This window comes from Ovis aries, chromosome 15 (assembly GCF_016772045.2).
Source record: "Ovis aries strain OAR_USU_Benz2616 breed Rambouillet chromosome 15, ARS-UI_Ramb_v3.0, whole genome shotgun sequence".
NCBI classification, from domain to species: Eukaryota; Metazoa; Chordata; class Mammalia; order Artiodactyla; family Bovidae; genus Ovis; species Ovis aries.
Window position 1 is genome coordinate 40206097 of NC_056068.1, and position 25253 is coordinate 40231349.

Sequence of the window (25253 nt, forward strand, 5' to 3'; positions counted from 1 at the left end):
TAAAGGAAACCAATAACGATTGGTCAAAGTTGAAAAGTCAAATAGGGATGACAAGGCAATGCACAGACAAATAACAATAGGAAGCTACTGGCTAGGGGGACTCTGGGAGGAGCCAGTGCTATGAGCCCAGAGGCCAGGGCCACACAGTAGGTGGTGGGTACCATGGGAAGTACGCTGCACTGCCTGGGATACAGAGTGATGGAGGAATACCCTGGTTTCTTCCTTGATCCCACCCTCCAGTCCCTCACTAGTAATGTCTCAACAGTCAAACTTAATAGGAAACCAGTTGCAAAGGAGCTTGGGAGATGTAGTTTGCAGGGGTTACTCCTCTTACAGAGCAGAGCAGGGGAAAGGCAGGGAGTGCACCTGAGAGCAAGCAGGCAGCTGTCCAGGGTACTAAGCGTAGTGCAGTCTCCTCCTGGACTGCGCTGAGTGAGGGGACACGGACAAGCCCCCAGCAGGATGGGCGAGGGCCCTGGCAAGGAGCCTGTGTCAAGCATGCCCTCCACCCAACTGCCCTAGGAGGGATCTGTTGGTTTAGTACCAAGGGCCTTTGCAGTGCATGTCCCTTCCAAAGATAAGGCACAGGTGTCTAAAGACATCCTGTCTAAAGCTGTCATCCTGGAGGAGAGTATACTGCTAGGAATCCCAGTTTCCAGGGGCTTTCAGGGTATGAGCACACCGATGGGTGGCCCTGGGCCTTGGGTCCACCTGCCATGCGGCATGGCTCTCCTGCCCAGTGGCATGCTCATCAAGCGTCCCCAGGCTGACTGTGGGGCATGTTTGTGTGCAGACATGCATACTCGGGCTCACCCTCTACTGCTTTGAATCAGCGTGAGCAGTGTTCCTCCAAGGACCCTGCCCGGCTTTAGCAGCAACTTCTGTGCAGAAACCAACTCAAGTAAACCAAAAGCCAACCAGAAGGAGGACCCAACCCTTCCTTTGTTCACAGCCCTCAGCAGAGCTGATCTGCTCATCTCACAGAGCCCTCTGCCCAGACATACCATGGAAACACCAGCTACAGATGGGCCCCCAAATTGTCCTGAGCCCTCCGAGCAGCAAGGCCTCCTCCATCAGGGCTGGGAGGAAGGGATGGGTCATGCAGTGTCTTTCCGACAGTGTGGTGGCCCGAAGTTAGAGAGGAAGCTGACTTTCCTACTTGTGTTTGGCTCACAGTGCCAGCTTTGGAGGCTTAGTCCCCAGATCTTGACTCTTCTTCCTTCTCCTGCCACAAATAGGTACCATGCTGGGCCAACCCAGGCCTCCAGCTTCCGACATACTTGCTCTGACTCGCAGCCAAGAGAGGCTGTGTGCAGATTATACCCCTTGGAGGCAAAATGAAAACTAAACCAAAACTCCCTTCTCCCAATCAATCCAAAGGCTCTGCAGAGGTAGCAAGACACAATGCCTACTGCTCTTACGGGTTCTCTCTGCTCCTGTGACCTGACACCAGCAAGATCATCTCAGGCCCCAGGTGGCCACAGGCTTCCTAGTCAGTGGAGTCAGAGGTCCAGGCTGGAAGGCAGGACCTTTATTTATTCTACAAATATTTATCGAGGGTCCGCTATGTGCCAAGCACTGTTCTACCTGATGGGTGTATACGAGTGTTCCAAAGAAACAAAGACTCCCACCCTTGAGGAGCTTACGTTCAACAGAAGGAAAACATAAACAATACATGTAGGTAGTAAGTGACTTATATAATACAGTCGGAGGTGACAAGTACTATGGAAAAAGTAAACGGTAGGGGGATCAGGAGAGCTGGGGGTACAGGTTGTGGTATGAAAGGTGGACCTCCCAGGGAGGGAGACACGGAAACAAAGAGATCAGTCATATGGATACCAGGAAACGGTGTTCCTGGCAGAGAGAACAGCCAGTGCAAATGCCACACGGCAGCGGGCAATGTGGCTGGGACACGGCATGGGAGGGGGAGCAGGTCAGAGTAACAGGGGCCAGACTCTATAGAACCGTCTGACTCCACCATACGCCTCTGGCTCTTCCTCTCAGGGAGCTGGGCAGCCTTTGGAGTTTTGAGCAGAGGAGAGATCAGATTTAAGTTCTAACAGAATTACTCCAGCTGTTGGGTTGAAAATAGGTTGGCTGGCACAGGGAGAACTCTAAGAAGGGCTTGCAGGAGGTCGCCGGAAAAACGTGGGAAGAAATAATAGTGGTTGGGACCAGGCGGCAGCGTGGAGGTGGTGAGACACAGAGTCTGGTCGTACTTAGAATTCACTAATGGACTGGATGCGGGACCAAGAAAAGAAGGGCCAAGAATGACTCCAACCAAGGCTCTGAGCTGAGCAACAAGAAGAACGGAACTGCCATTTCCGGAGACTGTGAAGGCCAAGGGTGGAGTCTGGCTCAGGGGAAGATCAGAAGCCTGAGGTGGACATCTAAGCTGGAGACTGTGCAGAGAGCGAAGCGGAGATGGTGAGCAGGCAGCCCATGACAGAGCTGGAGACGGCTCCTCTGCTGAGACTCAAGACACTCACTACAGCAAAACTAAAGTGCAGGTAGTGGGAGAGAAGGGGCTCAAACTGAGGCCAGAACGTCCAAAGGGAAGTAACCAGTTACCTTCAAGAGAGCTGGGGGACTGGAAGGCTAGAGAGCAATAGGTGTTGCCACCCCATGTGAACTGAGACCCTTTTGGTTCTCAGAAGTCCTGTCAGACTCTGAGTCTCTCTGACCCCGAATGCCTGCCTCAGGACACTCTCTGCTGCATGAAGCCAGGAAAGTTCACCCTATAACTCAGCAAGAGCCCTTGCTGGGCACGCTCACTGACTCCGCCTTCACAAAACCCTCCGCCAGAGGCATCGCTAGCCCCATTCACAGAAGGGACTTGCTCTTCTGTGAAGGGACTGCCTGAGTCAGTACTAAGTGTTGGGGTCAGAGCTGGGCCTTCAGCCAAGTCCAAGGCCCTCCCCTATGCCAAGGCCTCTCCTGTGAGCAGCACCAGATTCCTGGCCTGAGCCTTGGACAGGTGAAAATGCTTAATAGTTGAAGATCCTGCTCTAGGTCGCCTGTCGCTTCAGTGAACTTTAAAGTCAGTATCAACCCAAGGAGGTAAAGAGCTGATGAGGTACCACACAGGAACTCTTTGACTCCTTGGAAACACTGGCCTTGGGGCAGTGAAAGTACCAGTTGCTTCTTTTACTTATTTAAGGGATTAAAGGAAAAGCCTTGAAAGCGAATGAGTTCACAGAAATAGGGGAGAGCAGCCGTCTATGGGGTCGCACAGAGTTGGACATGACTGAAGTGACTTAGCAGCAGCAGCAGCAGCCCACGCTCACCCACTTCACTTGACCCACTTTCCCTACTCCATATTCAGGTTGCAGGGACTTTCTCTCTCTGGCTGGATTATTTCTTTAGGATCAGTTCCTGGAGTGGGATTACTGGGCCCAGAGGTCAGAATCCCTTTTTTGGGGGTCTTAGTAATCGTTAGCATATTGCTTTCCAGAAAAGATTGTCCTCATTTAACTTTTCACTTAATACTAGTGATTAAGTCTGCATTTTTTTTCTTACAATCTATTCACTATTCCTTTACTTATTTAGTAGGTACAGCATAATTAATTTATATATTCCTTTGAAAGCCAAGTTAGAACATTTTTGGAAATGCTTGCTGTTTCAGGGTTTTAAAATTTGCTTGACTATGAACTATTCATGCATAGCCTTTGCCCGTTTATGGACTGGGTCTTTAATCAACAAATACTACCTACATGAGCAAGGTGCCTGAGACCATTGCTTTGCAGGAACTTTCTAAATGCCACAGCAACGAACATCTTTGTTATCATATCAAATGCAGATTTTCTCCTGGTCTGCCTGCCTATTGACTATTTTTTTACTTTTTATACATTAAGTTTTAAAAGCTGTTTATAAGTCAGATCTGTGCCATATTTTCCCTCTGAGATTTTTTTCCATCAGAGATTTTAAAGTTTACAAAGTCACCACTCCATTACCTGACCAATACTTAATTCTATTATTTACATTTTTATTTTAATTTCTTTCATCCAGTGTTTCTGAGTAAAGAATATTTTATAAACACTTACATAGAATGTAATATGCAAAACAAAAAAAACTCACTTCAAAGAGGTACAGGAAAACCCAGTAGAAAAAAGTTAATTAGGCTTCCTTACGGAAGGACTCCTCAGACTTGAATGTGCTAACCCGTCTCGTGGATCACCAAGATTTGGGAGGATCAGCATGGTAAGTATAAAACACTTCCCAAACTCTGGGACTATGGAGCCCTTTCTTCACAAAGCACCTCTCAAAGCTAGTGTTCTATTGTCATGCTTCGGAAAATGTTGTTTTAACCCAACTTCAAATCAAAACCACACTGTAAGCTCCATGAGAATGAGGACTTTTGTCTGTCTCATTCTCTGCTATATTCTCAACATACAGTAGATGCTCACTAAGTATTAGCTGAGTAAACAAATGTATGCATGTACAAATAAATAGGTGCACGCAGAATTAAACAAAACGAGTCAAGCCTAGTACGACGACACTGAGATATACACAATCCAAGATGCAGGGAGGCGCGGTGCTCTGTGCAGCTCCCTGCTGCATCTCCAGGTCCTAGAATATGCCGAGGGCATGGTAGGCATTCAGTGAACACGAGAATAGATGAATGAATAAAAGAATAAGTCACTTGTCCAACCCGGCTCCTGACTTTAGTCCCTAACACCCTTCCTTTCAGGGAACAGAAAGAGTATCTCACCTGGGTAAGAGGAACAACACCTGGTCATGATGCCAGGCAGCTCCAGGCACCAGCAACTGGGCTCAGAGGCCCAGGGCCTCGGAAGTGTCCCTTTAGAGATACAAGGGCCCTCATGAAGTTCACAGATGAATTTACATGCCAGTGTCAGAAGCCCAGCACATCCAGCCTGGCCAAGAAAGGCATCCACCCTAGGGAGGTGAGGGACCAGATTTCTTTGACACCATCCAGATGAGTTGAGTGAAACTTCAAATCCTTCCCTTAAAGACAAGTGGAACTGAGCCAGAGCCTGCCATGGAAACACCCTCAGAGTGGCCCTGTGGGCAGAGCCTTGCAGCCTAAGAAACTGAGCGACCTGAGCCTTTGAGGGCAAAGTGGGGCTCTTAGCAGCCCAAATGACTCTCCTCCTTGGATAAATACACCTGCCATGTGCACTGCCATCCTGAAACAAACATCCAGTCCTTCCTCTTACCTTATACCCATCACTCAGCCGGGCCAGCACAAAACTGTCAAGAGCAACCTCTGTCGCACGGGAACCTAAGTTAGAGTAAGGTTCCTAAGTAAAGTTCTCTGACAGGTCCGCAGCTTGGATGTGTGCAGGAAATGGATGCAAGCAGTTGTCAATACAGTCTGTTCCTTGTAGCTGAGGGCACCCTGACCCTCAGCCAGCAATGCCCAGCACCTAGAGCAGAAAAGTACCATGAGTTTTCAAGGAAGAGCCCCCCAAAGCCTGGCTGCGGAGCATGGGTGATATTTTCCAAATATTACCCCCAGGTAATATTTCCTCTGAGAGTACCCAGCACAGCCCCAGAGAGCTCCATGTCACCACAAGTGCAAGGCCCGCCAGTTCAGGAAAGGCCAACCCCTTCAACCAACCCCTGTGTTTCAGGTTTGAGCAGCTTCCACGGCAAAGAAGAGAGGAAACAATGAGCTTTATAAAGAACCATATTTATTTCCATGTACAGCATCAAATACCATAAATAAAGCTAAACATTGTTTGCTGTGTGCAAAATACAGGGTTCCACGTGGCACTGTAATGACTATCAAAGGTCACAAACATGCATGGTGACAAGGTGGGGGGAGGCTAGCTAAGGAGGAGGCTCGGGGGAGGAGGGCACTCTTTGGTTGACATTCTATAAAGGGGAGAGACTCTGCAAGAGAAGATAAGACAAGAACGGTGACTTCGTCCTGGCTGGGATCTGCACCAACGAGGGAACAAAATGCAGCATGCAGGGCTGTGCAGAGAGGTCAGCATGGCTCTGGGCCGCATGCAGGACACCACCACCTGCATCCTGGGACTGCGAGGCCTGCCTTCAACAGCCCCACCGGACTAGGTGTGGTGTTTCTCTTTAAAAGCACTGTGAGTGTCCTGCTGCTCCAGGCAGAGTCAGCAGGGGGATGTGTTCTGAGCAGAGCTGTGGGGGCATTGAAAGGGGGCTGCTCTCCAAGGCACCCTTGGCCTGTGACGACGACTGCTCTAGCTGAAGCTTCTGTATCCTCTGGGGCTTTATGAGCCTAGAGAGACCAGAAGAGTCAAAGCAAAACGCTGGGAGGGAAAGTATAGGCTGCAGGGGAGGAAAGATTCACTAGAAAAACTGTGATCGTATGTTTAAAATAGAGAGTCTGGGCCAAGCTTGTGATGAAGCCTGGGAGAAATTTAAAAAAAAAAAAAAATCCTTCCAAAACGAGTCACCTATGGTGCGGATTGGTAACATTGATAACCTTTATATTAGAAAGCAACTGAAGAAGATGCTTGTATGCATATGCTGTTTCAGAGGCTGAGAGATGAAAGAGTTCTTTTCAAAGGTGAAGGGCCCTCTCTATGGCACAGTCTCACATTCCAGGTTAACCCTCCCAGGAAGGTAAGTGGCTTTGTAAGTGCGACCAGAAAAGCATGCATGCAGGCCTTGGAGTATAGAGAGGAGGTGGGCCATGCACCTGGAGTGGACTGGGCAGCCGGCTCAGAGGGATGGACTCAGAAACGCTTTCGAGCTGAACGCCACCCCACATTGTTCACCAACCATGCCACCGAATGAGTGAGTCCATTAGTAGGCAAGACGCTCGCAGTTAGCACAACCAAGGCCACGGCGGGGGGAGTGGGGGAGACGGGGCGCGGAAAGCAGGTCAGGGGTTAGTACCACTCTCTGAAAATTGGCAAGAAAACCAGTCACCTCAGAGCAGAAGTGTGTCAGCCAAGAAGTGGGTGCAGCACTGGAAGGCTGAAATGCACTGATGGCCACAGTGTAAGGTTTGGAGAGAGAGAGACAGAAGAGAGAATTTAGTTGGGGGAACAAGGAAACTGATGGACAATACGAAAAGGTACAGGAGTTGAAAATGAGGCAACCATTAAAAAAAAGAGCAACTCCCCCAAACAAGTTATGGCTTGCTTAAGACAGATGAACCTTTCTGGAAGTGAGCAGTGACTTATCTGCAAGGGTGGATCCGTACAATGGGAAATAATCCCCTGTCTCCACCGCCCCCCACATTCTCTCTGCCCCGATTTTACTCTAGTGTCCCACATTCGTTCTTAAATACGTTATGGAGGTTTAGAAACATCCCGCTCCCAGGACTTACTTTTGTGTTTTGGTACTGCCCCACCAGGAAGGTTCAACGTCTCAGAACATACAAACATCTCAGGCTTCTGACAGGCACGCCCTGTCTCACCAGAGTAATTCAAACCAGTCTCCTTATGGCCATAAGTGATATTCTCAGAGATCCTAACTCTGGCTTCATGGAGCATCCCACAAAGCATCTCATCCTGCCCTGAGCTGACGGGAATAACAGTGACACAGCTGTGATGTGTTTACATCATGACTTTCAGAATCAAACATGAAACGAATCAAGGGCTCCTCCCCCCAGAGAACACTAAAATATCAGCAAAAATTTGGAAAAACACAATGCAAGTCATAGGATGAGAACAGTTCCAACAAAGACAGAGGCACCAGTTCCCACGGACTTGGCCGCAGTTATGCCCCTGATTTACCCAAGGACTTAGGGAAGTGTTTATATTATAGAAATGCCTCCCTGCTTCTTCCCACCCTGGAGAACTTGGCATCTCAAAGCCCTTAAGAGTTCTGGCTCCTAACCCACCAGACTCCATCCTTTCTTAATTTAGAGGATCTTTCTAGCGTAACAGGCAGGGCCCAGCAACTCTAGATACACTGAACTCTGCGGAAGGTCTTTCTCTATCAGCCATCTCCACTGTTCAGCCCGACCCAGCAGCCGTGCATGTCCAGGCAGAGTGGAGCTGGGAAGACTGAGGCCTCTAGATGCGCAGAATGAAGAATGTAGGTGGGCCCAAGGCCCGTTTTGCCCTTAATAAGGTACATTTCTTATGCAAAAGTCAATAACAGCATCCACTCCCAGCCTCCTCTGCTAGTCAAGACACGGGAGCTTCCCCCTGGATCAGATGCATTCCTCAGCTGGGACAATTCAATAATCAATGGTTTCTGACCGTTTGACCAAATATGCATGGCAGCTGATTGGCTAAGAAGCCAGAATGCCTACAAGCCATGCTCACAGGGGAGGTCACACTTTCCAGAAATAATACTGTCAGGTGCTAACAAATACCCTCCATCCCAAAGGACATGGCATGAGAGGGCAGTTTCCTCCCTCAGTCCGAGTGTTGTGGACCCTGAATGGCCTTGGCTCAGACTGCAACCTGGATTGGGGACCTCAAAAGGAGGGCTTGAAAGGCCACCAGCTGACATGACTCCTCCTCAGGACTGCATCAGTTTGATGGAGTTCTGAGTGGCCAGGGGCCAACGGGCTTTGGCTGCCATGCCCATTAGTGGGAAGGGAAAACGTATGTCTGTAGCAACTCACTTGAAACCCTGTGGTTCTACATAATTTGGCTGCAACTTGGTACTGGGGTCAGGGCAATCTTGCAGCTACTATCTTACATCAGAACAAGGGAGCAAAATAGTCCTTCTCCCTGGGAGGACAGGTAACAGGTAACTACATGTTGCCATATCCTTCTGTAGATTTAATTCTCTTTCATCCTTTCTGTTCCGTTTTTTTCCTTCTAAATTACTATGCTTTCATGTTGCAAACAGTTGTCCCATGTTGACAAGTGGTATCCAGGCACAAAATCAGAAGGCACTGTCAGGAGATCGCACGCTGGCTCTGGTTTACTTAAAAGCCCAAATTATTCACGTTACAGGGAGTGGCTATTTCAAGACCACAACATGGAAGGGGTTTTTGTAATACCAGTTATAAACCTCAAACCCGTGTTTAAAAAAACTGACACTCATAGAAAAAAAAAAAGCTTTCTCTTGGCTTATTAAACGTTGAAAATTGAAATGTAAACCTAGAAGTATGGCTCGCTTTGGTATAAAAGTACAAAGCTATTAAAAAAACATCCTTCATGTCATGGTGGCCTGAAGCAGATGTTCACTGCGACCAGGCTAGGTGCAGGTGGCCGACGGGAAATTCTTTGGCTTTGAGCTAACTGGTTCAAGGGCGGGGCTCCCTGGCCAGCACCTGAGCTGGCCGAACACGCCGCCATCTACGCGGGAAATGTTACGGTACTCTGGGGCTGGGCTTCAGTGCAGCTTGGCCGGGACGCATCTGAGCAGCCAGTCGCGGATGCTCTGGAGGGACTCCTCCGACTCCCGGTACATGGAAGCCAGGATCTCGGAGAACACCCAGAGCAGGGGCAGCCCGAGGCTCAGGAGCTCGTAGGTGTAGCAGTAGTTGTAAGCATTGTCCCTGATATGCAGGCTGGTGGCGCGCAGGAGTCCCTGAATCCAGTTAAGCAGCCTCCGGGGAAGGTGAAGCAGGCCCCACGGCAGCCTGAGGGACCAGCTTAGCGCCTTCCTAAAGAAGGAATTGGAGATACCTGGGGGGCTGCCTTCCGGCGTGGCGATGGCAGCAGCGGCGCAAGAACTTTCCGCGGGAGGGTCTCGCCGAGGGGCTTCTTGCTCTTTCCACATCCCCTCCTCCTGAGAAAGAGATCAAGGTGAGGGTATTCAGTCCATGATGCTCAGAGAGGGCTCCTCCAGGGAAGCAGAGGAAGACTCAACAAACAGAGGACTTGGCAGACCCTACAATTTGCAACCAGGACCCCTCCCTAAAATCTCAGCACCTCCTGTGCACGGCTGAAGGCGGCTGAACACGGGTGTAACTTTCCGGGAGGGGCGGGGGGAAGGCGGGGCAGGTGGGAGCTGATCACAGGGATCAGTTTCCTCTGGAGCCTTCAAAATATACATGCCCTTTGACTGAGCAATCTCACTCTCATGATTGACCCTAAGTAACAACGTGAAATACGGATAAAGATACAGGTACAAAGACATTCCCTGTAAAATGTTAATAAGGCAAATAGTAATGTCCAACAATATAGGATGCAAATAAATTATCAGTCATCTTTTACAGGTATCAAAGATTAGGCTCCAAAAGAATTCTTAATGGGAAACTGTTCTTAATATACTGTTAGTGAAAAAAGAAGGCTATGAAACTGCAAGGTAGGATTCCAACTGGGTGAAAACATACAGCTGACCCTTGAACAATGTGGGTTTGAACCGCATGGGTCCGCTTGAATGCAGATTTTTCAGTAATGAATACTACACCTCTACCTAATCCATGGATGGTTGAATCTATTGATATGGAGGAACCATCAATATGAAAGGTTGGCTATAAATTATACATGAATTTTCGAACCTGCAGAGAGTCAAAGGTTCTAACTCCCACACTGTTCAAGGGTCAACTGTATTCATACAGGAAAAAGTCTACAAAGGAATGTTCCAAAATGTTAATTATGATTTTCTCAGGATAGAGTGATGATGGGTTATTTCACTTTCCTTCTTTATAGACTTTCATTTACTTAGCCATTTTTCTACTGTGTGTGTGTGTGCGCCTGTGTGTGCTCAGTTGCTCAGCTGTATACAACTCTTTGCGAACCCATGGACTGTAGCCTGCCTGGCTCCACTGTCTATGGGATATTCCAGGCAAGAATACAGGAGTGGGTTACCATTTCCTCCTGTAAGGGATCTTTCCAACCCAGGGATCGAACTTGTGTCTCCTGCATTGACAGGCAGATTCTTTACCACATAAGCCACCTGGGAAGCCCATATTACTTGTGAAATCAGAAAAAAGCTGAAGTTGTTGGTCTTGCCGGAGATGGGTGATTAATCAAGCCGTAAAGAAGATGCTGGCTAAGAGCTACCATAGGTAGGGGTAGGGAGGGTGCTATCACAACCCATTTAGAAAATAAGCAGGCCAGTCACTTTGTTGACATCCAAGAGCCTGGGGAAAGGACTTGGAAACCACAGAGGGTTGGCCCTATACCAGGCATCCTTGCTCATGGTGCTCTGTGGCCACTGGGGCCCCAGGCCCTGGGGGCTACGTGGCTTTTGCATGGCTAAGCATTTAGCCCCATCCTTGGCACATGGGAAAGCTCTTCTAGGCTTCTCATGAGAAGCAGCAGTCATTGCTCTGGGAGCTGACATCTGGAACAGCTCACATCCCAGAGGCCAGCTGAATGGACTGAGACACAGGGACCTTCTTGCCAGGGAGCAGAGCCCTCTTCACCTGAGTCTCAAGCCCCCCAAAGCTAGAAAGATTGGCCTCACCTGCAGGAACTCTTGACAACCTCCTCCTACCAGGGAACTTTCCCATTTCACCACCACTTTCAAGATAAAACCTACCTCTTTCTGTTGCTTCAACTCTGCCCGTCTCTTCCGTTGCTGGCTGTTGGTCTTACAGTGAATGAAATGAGACTTGCAGAAAAACTTGCCTATAAAAAGAAACACACACTCAGAGGTTTTTCTCCTGTAAACCAGCGCCACAGCAGAACCTGAGCCAAGTGCCTGCCCCCATCTAGGTCAGAGAAACACCACTAAGGGAAACAAGCCCAGGAAGGTGCAAACGTGGGAAATGGTTTCCGTCATCTGCCTTAAAGAAGAGGCGTGGAGAGGAGGCCACCAGCTGCAGCAACGCTGGTGGGGGACCGGGGGGACTCTCCCGGGAATGGGGCAGAAACCCTCAGATAATCCCTCAGGCCAAGTCTCTTCCCAAGGCCAGTTGCCAGGCAGCAAAATGGACAGCCTGGAATAGCAGCTCTGTTTGTAGTTCCTCTTGCTTCTGGGACCCCTGGGGGTGGGAACAGCACTGAACAGATGGTGGCAGAAAAACCCAGTGAGCCACACACTGGGCCACTGGCCACTGCCCAGGATACTGGGTACCTTCCAGAAAACCCTTCTTTGCTCCACTGTTACCCCAGTGACAACAGTGATGGGAATGATCATACAACAGCGAAGTCTTGAGTAGGACTCAATATACCAGGCACTATCTTAACTCCTTCCCCTGAGTTAAATCAGTGATCACCTTATGAGCAAAGTACTGTTATCCTCATTTTATAAATAAGGAAACTGAGGGACCCAGAGGTCAGGTAAGAGGTTATCTGTATGTGGCATACATATGCCATATGCTGGAAGTGGCATACGCTGGATGTGAACCCAGGCAGTTAGTTTTAGGGTATGGAATCACAAGCTTTGTCATTATATGATAGTGCAAACATCAAGTGCTGAAGGTTAGAAATTAATCACTCATTCCAATGAAAGCGACTCCTTCATTGATGACTCTGGTAGGCCACTCAGCAGAGGGCATGTTACAGTTATGGCCATTCCTACAATACATGCTTCATTCATAATAATATGAATATGACATCATGTATTGAACCCCACCCCCCCTTTTCATTGGAAAAGACCCTGATGCTGGGAAAGATGGAGGGCAGGAGGAGAAGGAGGCAAGAGGATGAGATGGTTGGATGGTGTCACTGACTCAATGGACATGAGTTTGAGCAAGCTCTGGGAGATGGTGAAGGTCAGGGAAACCTGGCGTGCTGCAGTCCATGGGGTCCCAAAGAGTCAGACATGACTTAGCAACCGAATAACAACAAATTGAACCCCTCTCACATGTCAGGTGTGGTGCCAAGCATGTGACATAAGTTATCAGGTTTGATTTTCTTGACCACACAGGGGCGACTGAAGGTAGTGAGACTGAGTGAGAAAATGTCCATAAACACGTGGTGCCTGGTAGGTGCTCCCTACGCATGTGCAGCCCCCATGCTGCCAGCTCCCCTTTCCTCAGGACCCCTGCCCACCACAGGCAGCCTCTCCCCTTAGCAGGGGATCCCTGCCCACCCCGAACTGCTTTTCTGATGACACCAATACTCCCTGGGAAGTGCTGGCTGTCCCAGAGCCTCCAGAGTCAGGAGCCCAGGCCAGAGACAAGTGCTACCCTGGCCCCTGGGGGTTACCTTCATCAACATCAAAGGCGTAGGCGGCCAGGCGCAAGGTGGTGGCACAGGCGCTGCAGCGGAAACACTCCCGGTGAAAGAAGTGGCCCTCCGCGCTCAGCCGCTCCATGACGTACACGCGCTTCTTGCAGAAGTAACAGGTGTCGCTGCCACCCACGTTCAGGGGAAACGTCTTCCGAACGGACTCCTGGCAGGCACAGGGCATCGGAAGAGAAGAACAGCATGTTAGGGTGTACACCGCATCTACAAACGCAAGGCCGGGCATGTAGAGATGCCAGCCTGCCTTGTGGGGCCTCACAGGCTATGTGCTGCTTTCGTCATTGGGGGCACTGCTGCCAAGAGTGAGGGTGGGAAGGTACGCAGACCCCAGCCCTGCCAGGGCAGCGTTGACTGTACTCCCAGGCAGGCTGCTGGACACCCTGGTTTCATAGTGGAAGTGACATTTCCTCGTCTGACAGAGCAGGTGTCCGTCACAAACATTCCTGCCCAGGGATGCCATCTCCAGCAATCTGAGTCAGGGGTTAAGTGTTGCCTGGGTCTAGAGCGAGGTCACTGAAAGAATGTCTTATCCATCCTTGTCCCCTTGCAGTGACACAGGTCAGGCAGGGAAGGCTCATGGCCTCAAAACTGTAAGAGAACTGCAGGAAAGGGGCATAAGGGTGCCAATGAACTTCTTCAGTGCAGAAGGGGAGGGTGAGGCCCAGGGCAGGAGGGGCACCCCTGGGTGATTCCAGGGAAATGTGCCAAAAGGACTCCAAAAGAACTCAGACTGTGGTGGTGACAGTGAGCAGAGTCATCTGGAGGAGGGGGGAATTCAGAGGAAAGGGATGTTTTCCCCATTACTTCTTAATCCAGTCTATACTGGATGCTAAACATTGGTAGTAAGGGTTGTCCATCTCTGTAGATGGCCTTCCCTGACCTTTTCCCCGAGTTCTCCAGAGCCCCAGCTGGCAGGGAAGATGCTCTGCTTTCTGAAATGACCCACAAGGGGGCCGACTAAGGTTCGTCTACAGGAAACATAGCCCCCTACCCCCGCCCCCGCCACTAACCTCCGCTCTGACCCGGCCCGTTCTCAGCCCCTCTTGTCCCATGAGAAGGGGGCCAGGCCATCCTCTCCGCATCCCAGGCACCCTCCCTGGGAGGCCAGAGCCAGTGTCTGTGGGTGAAGGCGGAAGGGTGCGCATCCTTACCAGGTCTGGAGAGGTGGCCTGAGTTTTAGGTCTGTGATCATTCAAGTACAGATTGACCAGAACTTCAGCTGCAGCCCCTATTCCGCTGGATACTTTCCCTACTGTCAGCTACCCAAGAGCAGAGATAAAGGAGACAGAGACAAAGGGAGAGGCCATTAGCACCAGGAAGGAAGACATGAGCGAGCTGGAGGTGGGAGAGCTCCACACCCACATGCAAACAGCTGCCAGCGTCCCAGGAGAGGCCTCACTAGCCTGCAGTCGGCAGCAGGCACTCTGCAGATGGAGAAAAGAGAGATCAGCAGGGTGACTCACAACTACATCCACTGGGAGTACATGGTCTTCAGGAGTTCAGCTTGCTCAGTTCACAGAGAGGGAGAATGAATCCTAGAGGAAGGGATCTATCCAAGGCCACTTAGAAACCAGTGCAAGATCCAGGACTCTGCTAAGGTCTCCTGAGCCCCAGCTGGGGGACCTTCACACTAAGAAAACAAGCCAGCTGCACTGAAGCTGACCTTCCCCAGACTCCCCTCTCTAGAGGGCCTGGAGCAGCTACATGGGGAGAGCTGTTCCCCATTTCCCCAGATCAGGAGGGTTAGGACTGAGCTCTACCACTAACAGTTCTAAGATGGGACAGAAAGCCCTCAACTGCTGAGCTCAGTATCCTCATTTAGTGAAATGGGAATAAATGGTGCCTACCATGGAGCTGCGGCAAGAATGAGAGGGCACGTGTGTGAATGCCGGGCACTTGGCAGGGCTGGGCCAAGATGAGCTCGACTCCTCCCTCCCCACCCCTCTGAATTTGGCAGCCCCAGCCTCCCTTGCAGCCCCTGTGTCCACTAGGGAACTGTGGCTATGCCTGACTTCAGTTCTATCAGGTTAGGACACAGACTACCTTGCCAATAAAGAGTGGCTGAAATGGGAATGGATGGTGGTCCCCACTGGACAAGTGCAGGGAGCAGGACAGGGAGCTCCAGGTGGCAGTGCCCAGGGCCCCAGAGCTGGTGCTGGGCAAGTCAGTTCCACGCTGGCCCTGGAGACCACAGCCTGATGGGTCGTGGGTGCCTGTACTCCCGAAGGCATGATGGTCCGTGCATACCCATGAATGCTTGGATCCCCACTGGTGTGTCATGGAGCTGGGGAAAGGGTGAGAGCTGACAATCCACGCAGATGTGGTAAAATCACACATACACCCCCAGGCAACTCCCAGCTTATTCTCCCCCCACCAGCTCTGAAAGGCCAGCCCGGGAATATTGCTATCTCCTCTGCAGGGAGGCAAACACCCACGATATGAGACTGTATCTGTAAACACGGTTCCTGATCCTAAGGCCTTGGAGGGAGACGCTCCGCAGCCTCTGAATCCAGCTTCTGGGAGATGTGGCCACAGATAGCAGCAATGTAGACTGCTGGCCCTCAGTCACAGATTGATAGCCATCTTCACGGCAAGTAACAGTGACTTGTATGGGGACAAAGGAAGGCCCTCAATCTAAACCCAATACCGCTCTTGGAAGGCCACACAATTCACAGTGAAAGCCCCAAAGATAAAGCAGGAAGTTAAGGGACAACAAAGCAAATAGCAGCAGGTGCCCACAGGTCCTGCCTCCTGGAAGCAGGGCCCACCCTCAGAACCTGAGGCCAACTCATTGGGCACCAACAAACGCACAGATACAAAAAGAGGATGAAGAGGGAAGGGCTGCCAAGCAGGCTGGGGTGAAAGACATGACCCAGAGGATGCCTGCCCGCTTCTCATTAAGGAAGCCCCAGCACCAGCAGCTACTTGGATCAGTCGTGCCAGACCATGTGTGGGGCTCTCTGGGGAACTATGGAAGATGTGGCCGGGGACCTTCTCGGGTGTCTGCTCCCAGACAGGTGGGACCCCCTCAGATTTCACAAAGCTCGCTCCTTCTCAGCCGCAGCAGCTGCCAGACTGCTTACCCTCCCCACTCTCAAAGCTGGCCCCGTCTGGAAGAGATTAGGATTCTGCTTCTGAGCATACACGCTACCATTTTCAGGATTTCACAAATGCCAAGAAACTTGGCTCCTGCTCCTAAGAGAGGTTCAGGTGCACTGGCTCTGGACAATAAGCCATTATTTGCCTGATGTTCCACCCCCTGCTGGGGCCTCCAACACAGGCCTCCTCGGATAGGAGCTGAGAATACCAAGTACTTCCTGCGTTTACAGCAAAATAAAGACAGAAGAGGTCAGATTTACCTCACTGCCCATACTCCCCTTGCGTGACTGTCTCTCCTGACCCCATGTGTGAACTGGCTCTGAGGCGCTCTCCCAGGAAGGCACCGTGTGATGCCAGATGCCCACGCACAATCACTGCCTTCCCTGAGTGAGCAGAGAGCGAGACTCTACTTTCTGGGGCTTTAAATACAAGTCCTTAATGAGACCTTATTAACTATTTAGCTAATAAGCACTTTGTGCTGCTGAGCTTCTGTGCAATCCTGACTTATGAGCAATTATAGAAGCAAGCAGAGGGCCCTGGGGTGGCTGGGGGTGCCGCCAAAACATGTCTGTGCAGTCATGGGCCTGCTCGGTTATTCTATCAGCACAAGGGATCCAGGGTGAAGATCAAGCCCTGTCCTTCCTTTCATTGTGGGCCCTTAGTCATAAAAGACTCCTTTCTCCTGGTTGCATCCACATGCCTACCTATGACAGCAGTTTTCCTAGGAATAATGAAATGAAGGCACTCTCAAGGAAAGCAACACTGGTGCTCTTATATGCCCTTCCCAACTGTATCATGGAAACCATGCCAGGAACACCAAGAACAAGAGGTAGCCAGGACTTCCTGGAAGGACACTAGGAGGCCAGGTGATGGAGAACTTGTCTCAGGGATGAGAGGAGGCCGCCCCAAAGACCAGAGTAAAAGAGGATGCTGCCCTGGAGTCTCAGGTTATCTCCCATTTCCTGATGGTACGATGTCTTCCTGGCTCCAAGACAGTGCAGACCTGACCACCTGGACTCATGCTCACTCACTGCTCCTCAGATGGTCAGCGGTGAGTGACTAGGTTTTGGTTTTTCTTTTTAAATCTCTAATCCATGGTGGCTTGATATTTCCGGATACAATGAAAATGAATTACTAGAAATATGATCACACACTTGGATGTGTGGCTATGTTGAACTGCTCTGCTGCTGCTAAGTCGCTTCAGTCGTGTCTGACTCTGTGTGACCCCATAGACGGCAGCCCACCAGGCTCCCCCGTCCCTGGGATTCTCCAGGCAAGAACACTGGGGTGGGTTGCCATTTCCTTCTCCAATGCATGAAAGTGAAAAGTGAAAGTGAAGTTGCTCAGTCGTGTCCGACTCTTCACCACCCCATGGACTGCAGCCTACCAGGCTCCTCTATCCGCGGGATTTTCCAGGTAAGAGTACTGGAGTGGGGTGCCATTGCCTTCTCCTACAAGTGTCTAATGCTTTCTCTTGCTGTGCTCCTTGGATCACAGACTAGTTCCTGCCAATGGAACACACTTTAAGTAGCACTGTTCTAGCCAATCTGGAAATGAATGGATCCTGGGCATCCTGAGGAAGAAAAGAAACTCCACTCATGGAGAAACCTCCAGAAAACTCTTTATGGTTTGACCTCAGAGTAAGGACCAGAAGCCAGAGGTTCTCAACAACGAAATTACTGCACTTAAAGGCAAAAGCATTTGCGCTCCTGGGGAGCTGGTCCAGAGAAAAGCTTACAATTTGGCTGGGAGTACTTTTTCCAAATCCAAATCTGGGCAATCAGATGACCTAGTCAGAAACAAACATGTCACAGTCACTGGTTTTTTAAGAAATGGTCATTTTGGAAGGCCATGGGACTGCTTTTGCACCCTTTATGTATCTTTCAATATTTTTGTAATTTTTTAAGAACTGGGATATTTTTCACTAACAGGAACTGATCTGTGATCCAAGGAACACCGTAAGTGAAAGCATTAGACACTTATAGAGCAGTTCAACATAGCCACACATCCAAGTGCATGACCATATTTCTAGTAATTCATTTTCATTGTATCCAGAAGAATCAGGCCACCATGGATTAGAGATTTAAAAAGAAAAACCAAAATACTATATGGGGTATTTTTTCCTCTTGGAAATTCTACTTTTTCCAGCTAATTAATTAGAACAAGATGGAATGGTTGGACAATTCAGGTGGGCCATCATCTAACTTCACATTAGGTTAATGTCACATACATCATTTCCCTTCTGTGAGCCTCAGCTTCCTCATCTGTAAAATGGGGAGACCACTGCCATCCTCACAAGGCTGTGAAAGGGTCATCAGAGAATCTGGGGTGCACCTCACAGGGTGCTGGGTTCCCAAGAATTGCCTGGCAGATGGTTAATGAGTCCAAAGCACAGCCACTGATGCAGCTTTAATTTTCCCTGTTCTGGAACTTCTTTTCTCCTCTCCTGGGTGGCCTTCACACAAAGGAACTTGCAGTTGCTGTGTTCCCTCCTCTGCACGAGTAAGAATAATACAGCCCACCCAGATGAATGCACTGGCTTCTCCCTCTTCTTGAGTCAACTGAGATTCAAACATGATGACATTAATGGTCGTCACAAGCACCATCACCAAGCATGTCCCTGTCTGGATTTTGGAACCCTTCTTACCCTGCTCCAAGCTGGGAGATGGGTCATCTCCACTCTGGTTTGCACTCCCTGATGTCATAACCCTGTCTTTCTCATCTCTACACTCCTGGCACATGATAGATGCTCTGAAGGAAGGAGGAAGTAGGCACTCGGGTCTGTTTGTGTCCAGACAACGGTAACATCCCCCTTGGGCCTGGAACTCAGCCAGGAATACCAGGTGTCCAGGCTGTACTTCTCCACCTGACCTGCCGTGAGGATCAGGAAACCAACATGGGTCAGGCAGGGCTGAGGAATAGAGTTTCCAGGGCCTTAGAGCTGAGAGCTTGAGGGAAGGGAAGGTTTTGACATACAGGGCCAAGGGAAGTCTCCTGGGCAAATAGGAATATACTCCTCCCTGAGGAGTCCCTGGATGAGGAAAATCAGCCGACGGACTGGTGTGCCTGAGTCCTCAGCCATATGCTCAGGGCAAGGATTGAAACTGCCTTATTTGAGGGGCTCTGGAAATGATACCTTCAGAGCTGAGATGCAGGCAGGCCTTAGGGGCTGTGACCTCCCAGTGGGCGCCAATGTCCCCTGGTGCCAGGCGCTGAGCTGCACTGAACCCTCACAGCCTTGCGAGGTGGGTCTGATAATCCCCCTTCGCAGATGGGGCCATCGAGGTTCAGGGAGGCTCTAACTCACCTGAGGCCGCAATGTTCTTAAGTGGCCGGGTTGGAAATGGAAACCTGAAGGCGACTTCTTTGCCTTTAGAAAGAGAGGAATCAACATGCATTTTAGGTAAGTGAGCTTTCTTCCAGAATTCTCCACTGGGGAAATAGCACAGTTATTGGATATTTGAGGGACTGGATATATGCTAGGTCTTTGCATTATTCCAATCACCCTCAGGAGTAGCTGCTGCCACCTCCATTCTGAAGATTAGGAAACTAAGGTGCTGAGAGGTCTACTAATTCATCCAAAGCCACACTGCAAGTAAGCAAGTCATCTGTGAGCTGAACCAAGTCTCAGTCTTGTGTGACCGAGTCTTGTGTGACTCCAAGCCTACATCCTGCTCACTACAGCACCTGCCTCCCTGCAAATTAAAATCCCCCAGGCTGGGATGTACACAGGTTACCTCCAAAGGATTGCCTAGCTCTATCCCCAGAACAGAGAGAACAATGAGGTTGGAGCCAGTGTTGAACTCTACCCTTGCTATCAGATGAAACACTGGCAGATTGCCCAGCTAGACTCACCCAGCTTCTAATATGCAAATCTCTAGAGTAAACCCTGCAAATCCAGTTTTAAAACAAACACCCCCTGGGGTTAGAGAAAGCTCCTTTTGCAATGCACATTGCTCTTCTGACTCAGGACTAAACTACAGCCCCCAACCCCCGGAGGCCCTCCCTCTGGCTCAGCTGTGTAAATACTCCGCTGCCATCTTGATCTTGCAAGAGCTCACCAGCCTTGGTAAGTGGCTAGCAGCCATGTTAAAGGCTAAACTGGCAGTGGCCTCCTGCATTGAAGAAAGAAGTTAACCAAGGGTTGATGGGGGCTAATGGTGCTACAGGAGGACTGGTTTGATGGTATGAATGATCAGACTGGGCATGAGCCCATAGCCCATTGTCTTAAAAAAATGACATAAAAGATAAGACCCTGGTAAGAATTTGGTCCCTAAATGAGGGGACCTCAAGATTTCTTGTGACTGTTCAGGCCCAAAACTAGCTGCATCACACTGAAATTTAAGGCAATATGTCGGTCAGGCAAGCGTAGTCTGAAGGCAGAACCCTGGCTACATTTCTTGGACTCGGTGACCCAAGTTTGCATCCCTGTAACAAGTGTTCCTCGTGAAAAGTTTGACTAGGTCTGTTTCTAAGAGGAGATGATTATCCCTGGATCCTCAGAATTGAGGTGTAGGGCTCTGGGGCAGGAACCGAAACACTCTGCCTGCCAGGAGGTTGCCAAGAACCAAGCACCAGTTTCCAAGAGCATTTTCCTTTCTCTGGCTCCGCTGAATTGAGGCACAGTCTCTGGGCATCAGAGCAGCCCCAGAATCTGCTGGGGAGAAGCGTGAAGGCCCCAGGCTCTCTCCAGGGCAGCAGCTCTCTCAGCTCCATCAGAACGGAAGGAAACTGTCACCAGGTTGTCACCTGCTTTAAGGGGCAGCAGAGTCTTCTCAGAGGAGGCCATCACTCTGTCAGATTCTGCACATTCAGAGCTTGGTGTGGAATCAATGGTGGGGTCCAGGCAAGGCAGGGAAGTTGCAGGTGGGGGCAGGGGGGTAGAGCAGTGGGCAAGATCCTTTCCAAGACTGCTGGAAGCTAGAAATTCACCACTCTGTGCTTAATTGCCTACAACGGCTTCATGGTGAGATGTGGAGAGGTCTGTGGGTATCAAGCCCAAGTCCACAGACAGGGTAAGTGTCCCACGGCAACCATTTCCCGAGAACTCCCCAATCACTCCCAGCCACACAGTGACAGGCTCATCAGCCTGTAATTAGTAAGTCAAAAGCTACTGAAATTGTCCAATGACACCATCATCTGATGGCTAAGACTAGCTAGGGAGATGGGATAAGAAATAATAGGGAGCAATTGTTCTACCCCAACCTGGGAGAAACAGAGAGCAAAGCTGTAGAGGTGGGGGCCCGAGGAGCTCCTGAAGCCCACCCACCCCATTTGCAGCCCTCCTTGAGCCTGGGCTTGGGGCTCTATGCACATAGCCTCTGGGCTGTTCCCTCTGACAAGGCCTCCATTCACACGTGGCTTCTGTGGTTCAGAAGAGAGAACACAGGCTAGAATCAGGAGCCTGGGAACTAGTCTCCTCCCTTTGCCTTTGTTTTCTTTCTTTTTTTTTTTTGCCTTTGTTTTCTTCTCTGAGGCTCTGTTCCTGCTTAGTTCTCTTTCCCAGGAAGAGCTCTCCCACCGTTATCCATTTAAGATTGCTACCCTTCCCCAGCGTGCCAAGTCTTTGCTACCTGCTCTAATTTTCCCATGGGAAAAACTGTCTTCTGATACATCATATAATTTACCTAGATATTATAGATTATTTATACCTCCCTCTACTAGGATGCAAGCCTCATCAGGGCAGGAATGTAACCCCTGATAACTGACGTGTATCCCAAGAGTGAAATGCCTGACACCAGCTTGTCATTCAATAAATATTTGTTGGATGAACGAATGCTCACTCATTGGCTTAATGAGTGATGTTGATTTAAAGCTGTTTGAAGAGCGCAGTGGAGAAGCAGCCAAGGGCCTCAGTGGAGTCAGATAATGAATGACGGGGTAGTCTTGCGATAAGAAGTGTCTTTGCCAGACCCCAGTGGCCCTGCGTGTACCTGGGCAGGCTGCCTCTTGCCATCACCGAGAGAACTAATACCTAGTGGAAACCAAGTCAGGGAACTTGGGAAGTGTGGTCACTTCTCTTGTTCCACCTCTGCTCCCAAATCTGAGAGGACAGTGACCAAGCCAGGCCTTCCCTAAGGACGAAATAAAGGGCAAGCTCAGGGCTAGCAGGAAAGGGTCTGGGCCAGACAGAAGCACAGTGGGGGCCCAGCTGCCCAGCTGGCAGCACCAGTCATTGCCTGCCTGTGCCTAGGTGCCCTCGCTCCTCCCATCATCCTGGCCAGGGCACCAGTGACCTTTTCCATAGCAGGAAGTACCCGCCAGGGAAGGTTCTTCTCCCAAAGGCTACTCGGAAGCCTTGGTGATGACAACGACCAGCATGCCAGTCTCTAACCACAGAGGTCACTATCAGATGAGCCAAGAGTCACTCTCTTGTTGATGAGAAAGTGGTGACTCCTTAAGGTCAAACCACTGACCAAAGCTGACGTGGAACAAGTTGCTGGGCATCTCAGCCACGGCTGTGTTCAGTAGAGCTGAAGATGAGAAGTGTTTCTGTTTTCCCACACCACCCCCAGCTTCCCCTCCAGGGAGGCTTTGCACCCACACTGGGGACCATGGAGTGGGTGGGGCTGCTAAGGTTCCTTGCTCCTTCCTTGGAGACCCTGCCTGCACTCTTCTCCCCACAGTAATGGGGGTCAGTGGGGGTGGGACTCCCAGGAGGCAGCTCCTAACGTCCCACTGATGCACCAGCCCAGGGAACAGCCCAGTGGATTTCTGGTTTGTGCTTCAGTCTAACAGAGTGGAAACAAATGAGCGGTAACTCTGCCATGGGCACACTCAGCACCACACATGGAGATGAGCCCTAGTGGGGCTAGACAGAACAGAGGAGCTCAGGGGAGCACAGTCCTCCAGAAAGAGGCTCCAACTCACTGTCATGAGTGATAGCTGAACAAGTGCACTTCACTCCATTTTCAGACTCACCCATTACAGGGGCTAAGCTCCTCCAGAGGCTGCCCCTCTCCCACTCCAGCCTGGTAGTGCTCTTGGCATATTAGGTAACAGGCAGACAAGCAAAAAACATGAAAAGTGCTCTAGAACCCAAACTTCATAGCTTTATCTCCTCAACCACCATGGGCTCCCACCAGTTCCCCACCCTCTGCATCACTACCTGAGCCATTCTTCCAGAATTCAGAGCAGATCCTGCAGTGGCTCTTTATAAGATGGAATGAATCCCTTTAACACAAAGCGGACTGACTTTCACTTTTACTGTCCGCACTCCTATAAATACTTTTATCCTGAAATCAAGTTGCACCAGAATTGTCTTCCCACTCATGCAAGTCCTATCTGCCTTCCTTACCACAAGCCAGATCCTTTTGAAAATGCACTTTCCCTACACTTCATTCTAGCAAAATCCCTCCGTATAATCTTCAACACTTGGCTCCCATATTACCTCCTCTGTGAAGCCTTCCCAGGCTTCACCGTTCTGGGTTCCTAGAATCTTCCTTTTAAACCTCTCACATAATTCATCAATAGTATTGTCTGAGATGCACCATGTGAGACTGTCTTGTTAGGTGAAAAATAGCCAAATATTGGCAATATCCTATGGTGTAATGTGATACACTTCTATGCTGATATTCTGTTTGTCATCTACACCGTATAAGAGAACTGTACCCCCGCCTCCTCATTGTCTCAGCATCTGACATGATGGTTAGCATACAGTGGGTGCTCAGAAAGTGCTTGCTAGACAAGTAAGCACCATTTGATTAGGTTTTGTGTGCTGTCTGTTCTGTTTAGTTGCTTGCTCCAACACAAAACCAAAACCAAACTCAGGACTGTTGTAAAGGACCTTATAAATTTTCATCCCAGCCAAGCCAAGCTTCAGATGGTCGTCTGAGCAGGCTGAGTGGAGCAGGAGAATATCTAAGAACATGCAAGGAGTAGGGGAAGACAATTGTTTGGGATAACTACCTTTCTGGCAGGAGAAACAGAGTCAACAGTTGATGGAGAGGAAGTAGCAGCTGAATCAGGAGATGGAAGGCAGGAGGGAGAAGACGGAGGATGAGTATGAGACAGGCTTTTAGAGAGGAGTTTATTCTGCACAGAATAGAAACAGAGGAAACTGATTATCCATAGGGAAATGCACAGTGGCACCTGCTTTGATGATACAGCCCCCTCGTCTACACATCCAAGGAGGGGAAAGGATATCCAGGCTCATGTTTCAGGACAAATATGTAACCTGTGTCTTTGGAGCCCAGTAGGACTGTCTAGTTCCTGGTTACAATGCACTCTGTTACAGCTATTCTGGCTCCCTCATCACAAAATAGCTAGAGCAGAGCCATCCTATTCGAACATAGACATGAACTCCTGAAGGCACCACTCTGGAGCTTGATATAAAGCAACAGCTTCAAATTTAGGAAAGGACAACCCCAGGAGGCTCCAGGGCACATGCCCCAGCAGGGACCTCTGCAGCCACACAGAACCCTGAAAATGAACGAAAGGCAGAGCCTCCTTCCCATATCGATGACTCTGCCAAGGAGCAGAGAACACAGGTCTGGAGGCCGGGTGAAAGCAGCAGAGGAGTGTTCTAGAGACCAGGCTTGCTGCGAGCATGGGAGAGCTTACACATGCGTACCACGGGTCCTCACCCTCCACTCTGTCACCTCCTTGCAAGCACGTACTCTTCTCTTCAGCGGGTTTCTAGATAAGTGCCTGGACTGGGCTGTGCTTCCTGTTCTAAGGCAGGGCCATTCTGTCTGGCCAGTGCTGCCTTTTGGGAAAGCAGAGCAGGTCACGGCATGTGCTTGACCTGGACATTCAGGGTCTTCCAGATCAGGGCTGTGGTGGTATTCCTCCACTGCACTGCCACACATCATGAGCAACTGGCTTGCTCTCACTGTAGAGGCACTGTGATGTGATTCCTGCAATGGGCCAGCTTCCCCTCTTGGTGCTGGCCCCTAGGAAGCTCAGCCTACTCGGAAGCTAAGATCTTACAGTACACATGCTTCTATTTTCCTGTGACCTGAGCCCGCTTTTCTGCCTTGGTTTTCCCTTTGTCATGATTGATCTACTTATTTTGAGTCTCCTCATTTGGAGCTTTTTTAGACGCCAGTCCAAAGCCTTTGGTGACTTGAAAAGTAAATAGCTTTACAGACTATCAAGCGTGGAGGAAGGAAGAAATGAAGCCCCAGAGACCGATTCATGTCATCTCCC

At 50.0% G+C, this 25253-nt stretch overlaps 1 protein-coding gene across 23 annotated transcripts in view; it reads right to left on the reverse strand.

Annotated features, from left to right (window-relative positions):
- Positions 1-25253, reverse strand: part of MICAL2 (microtubule associated monooxygenase, calponin and LIM domain containing 2) — a 240883-nt gene that overhangs the window by 80199 nt on the left and 135431 nt on the right. For 4 of the 23 annotated variants that reach the window (XM_060399897.1, XM_042233052.2, XM_060399898.1 and 1 more), the window contains exons 18-21: positions 19411-19473; positions 12966-13152; positions 11353-11441; positions 5641-9651 (exon numbers count right to left, since the gene is read on the reverse strand). In XM_060399897.1, coding sequence (XP_060255880.1) covers positions 9253-9651; positions 11353-11441; positions 12966-13152; positions 19411-19473 — 738 coding nt within the window. In that variant the 3' untranslated portion in view covers positions 5641-9252. Of the gene's footprint in view, positions 1-5640; positions 9652-11352; positions 11442-12965; positions 13153-14155; positions 14264-19410; positions 19474-24011; positions 24138-25253 lie in introns of those variants that run through there. The other 19 variants (XM_060399900.1, XM_042233053.2, XM_060399901.1 and 16 more) reach the window with 11 other exon arrangements.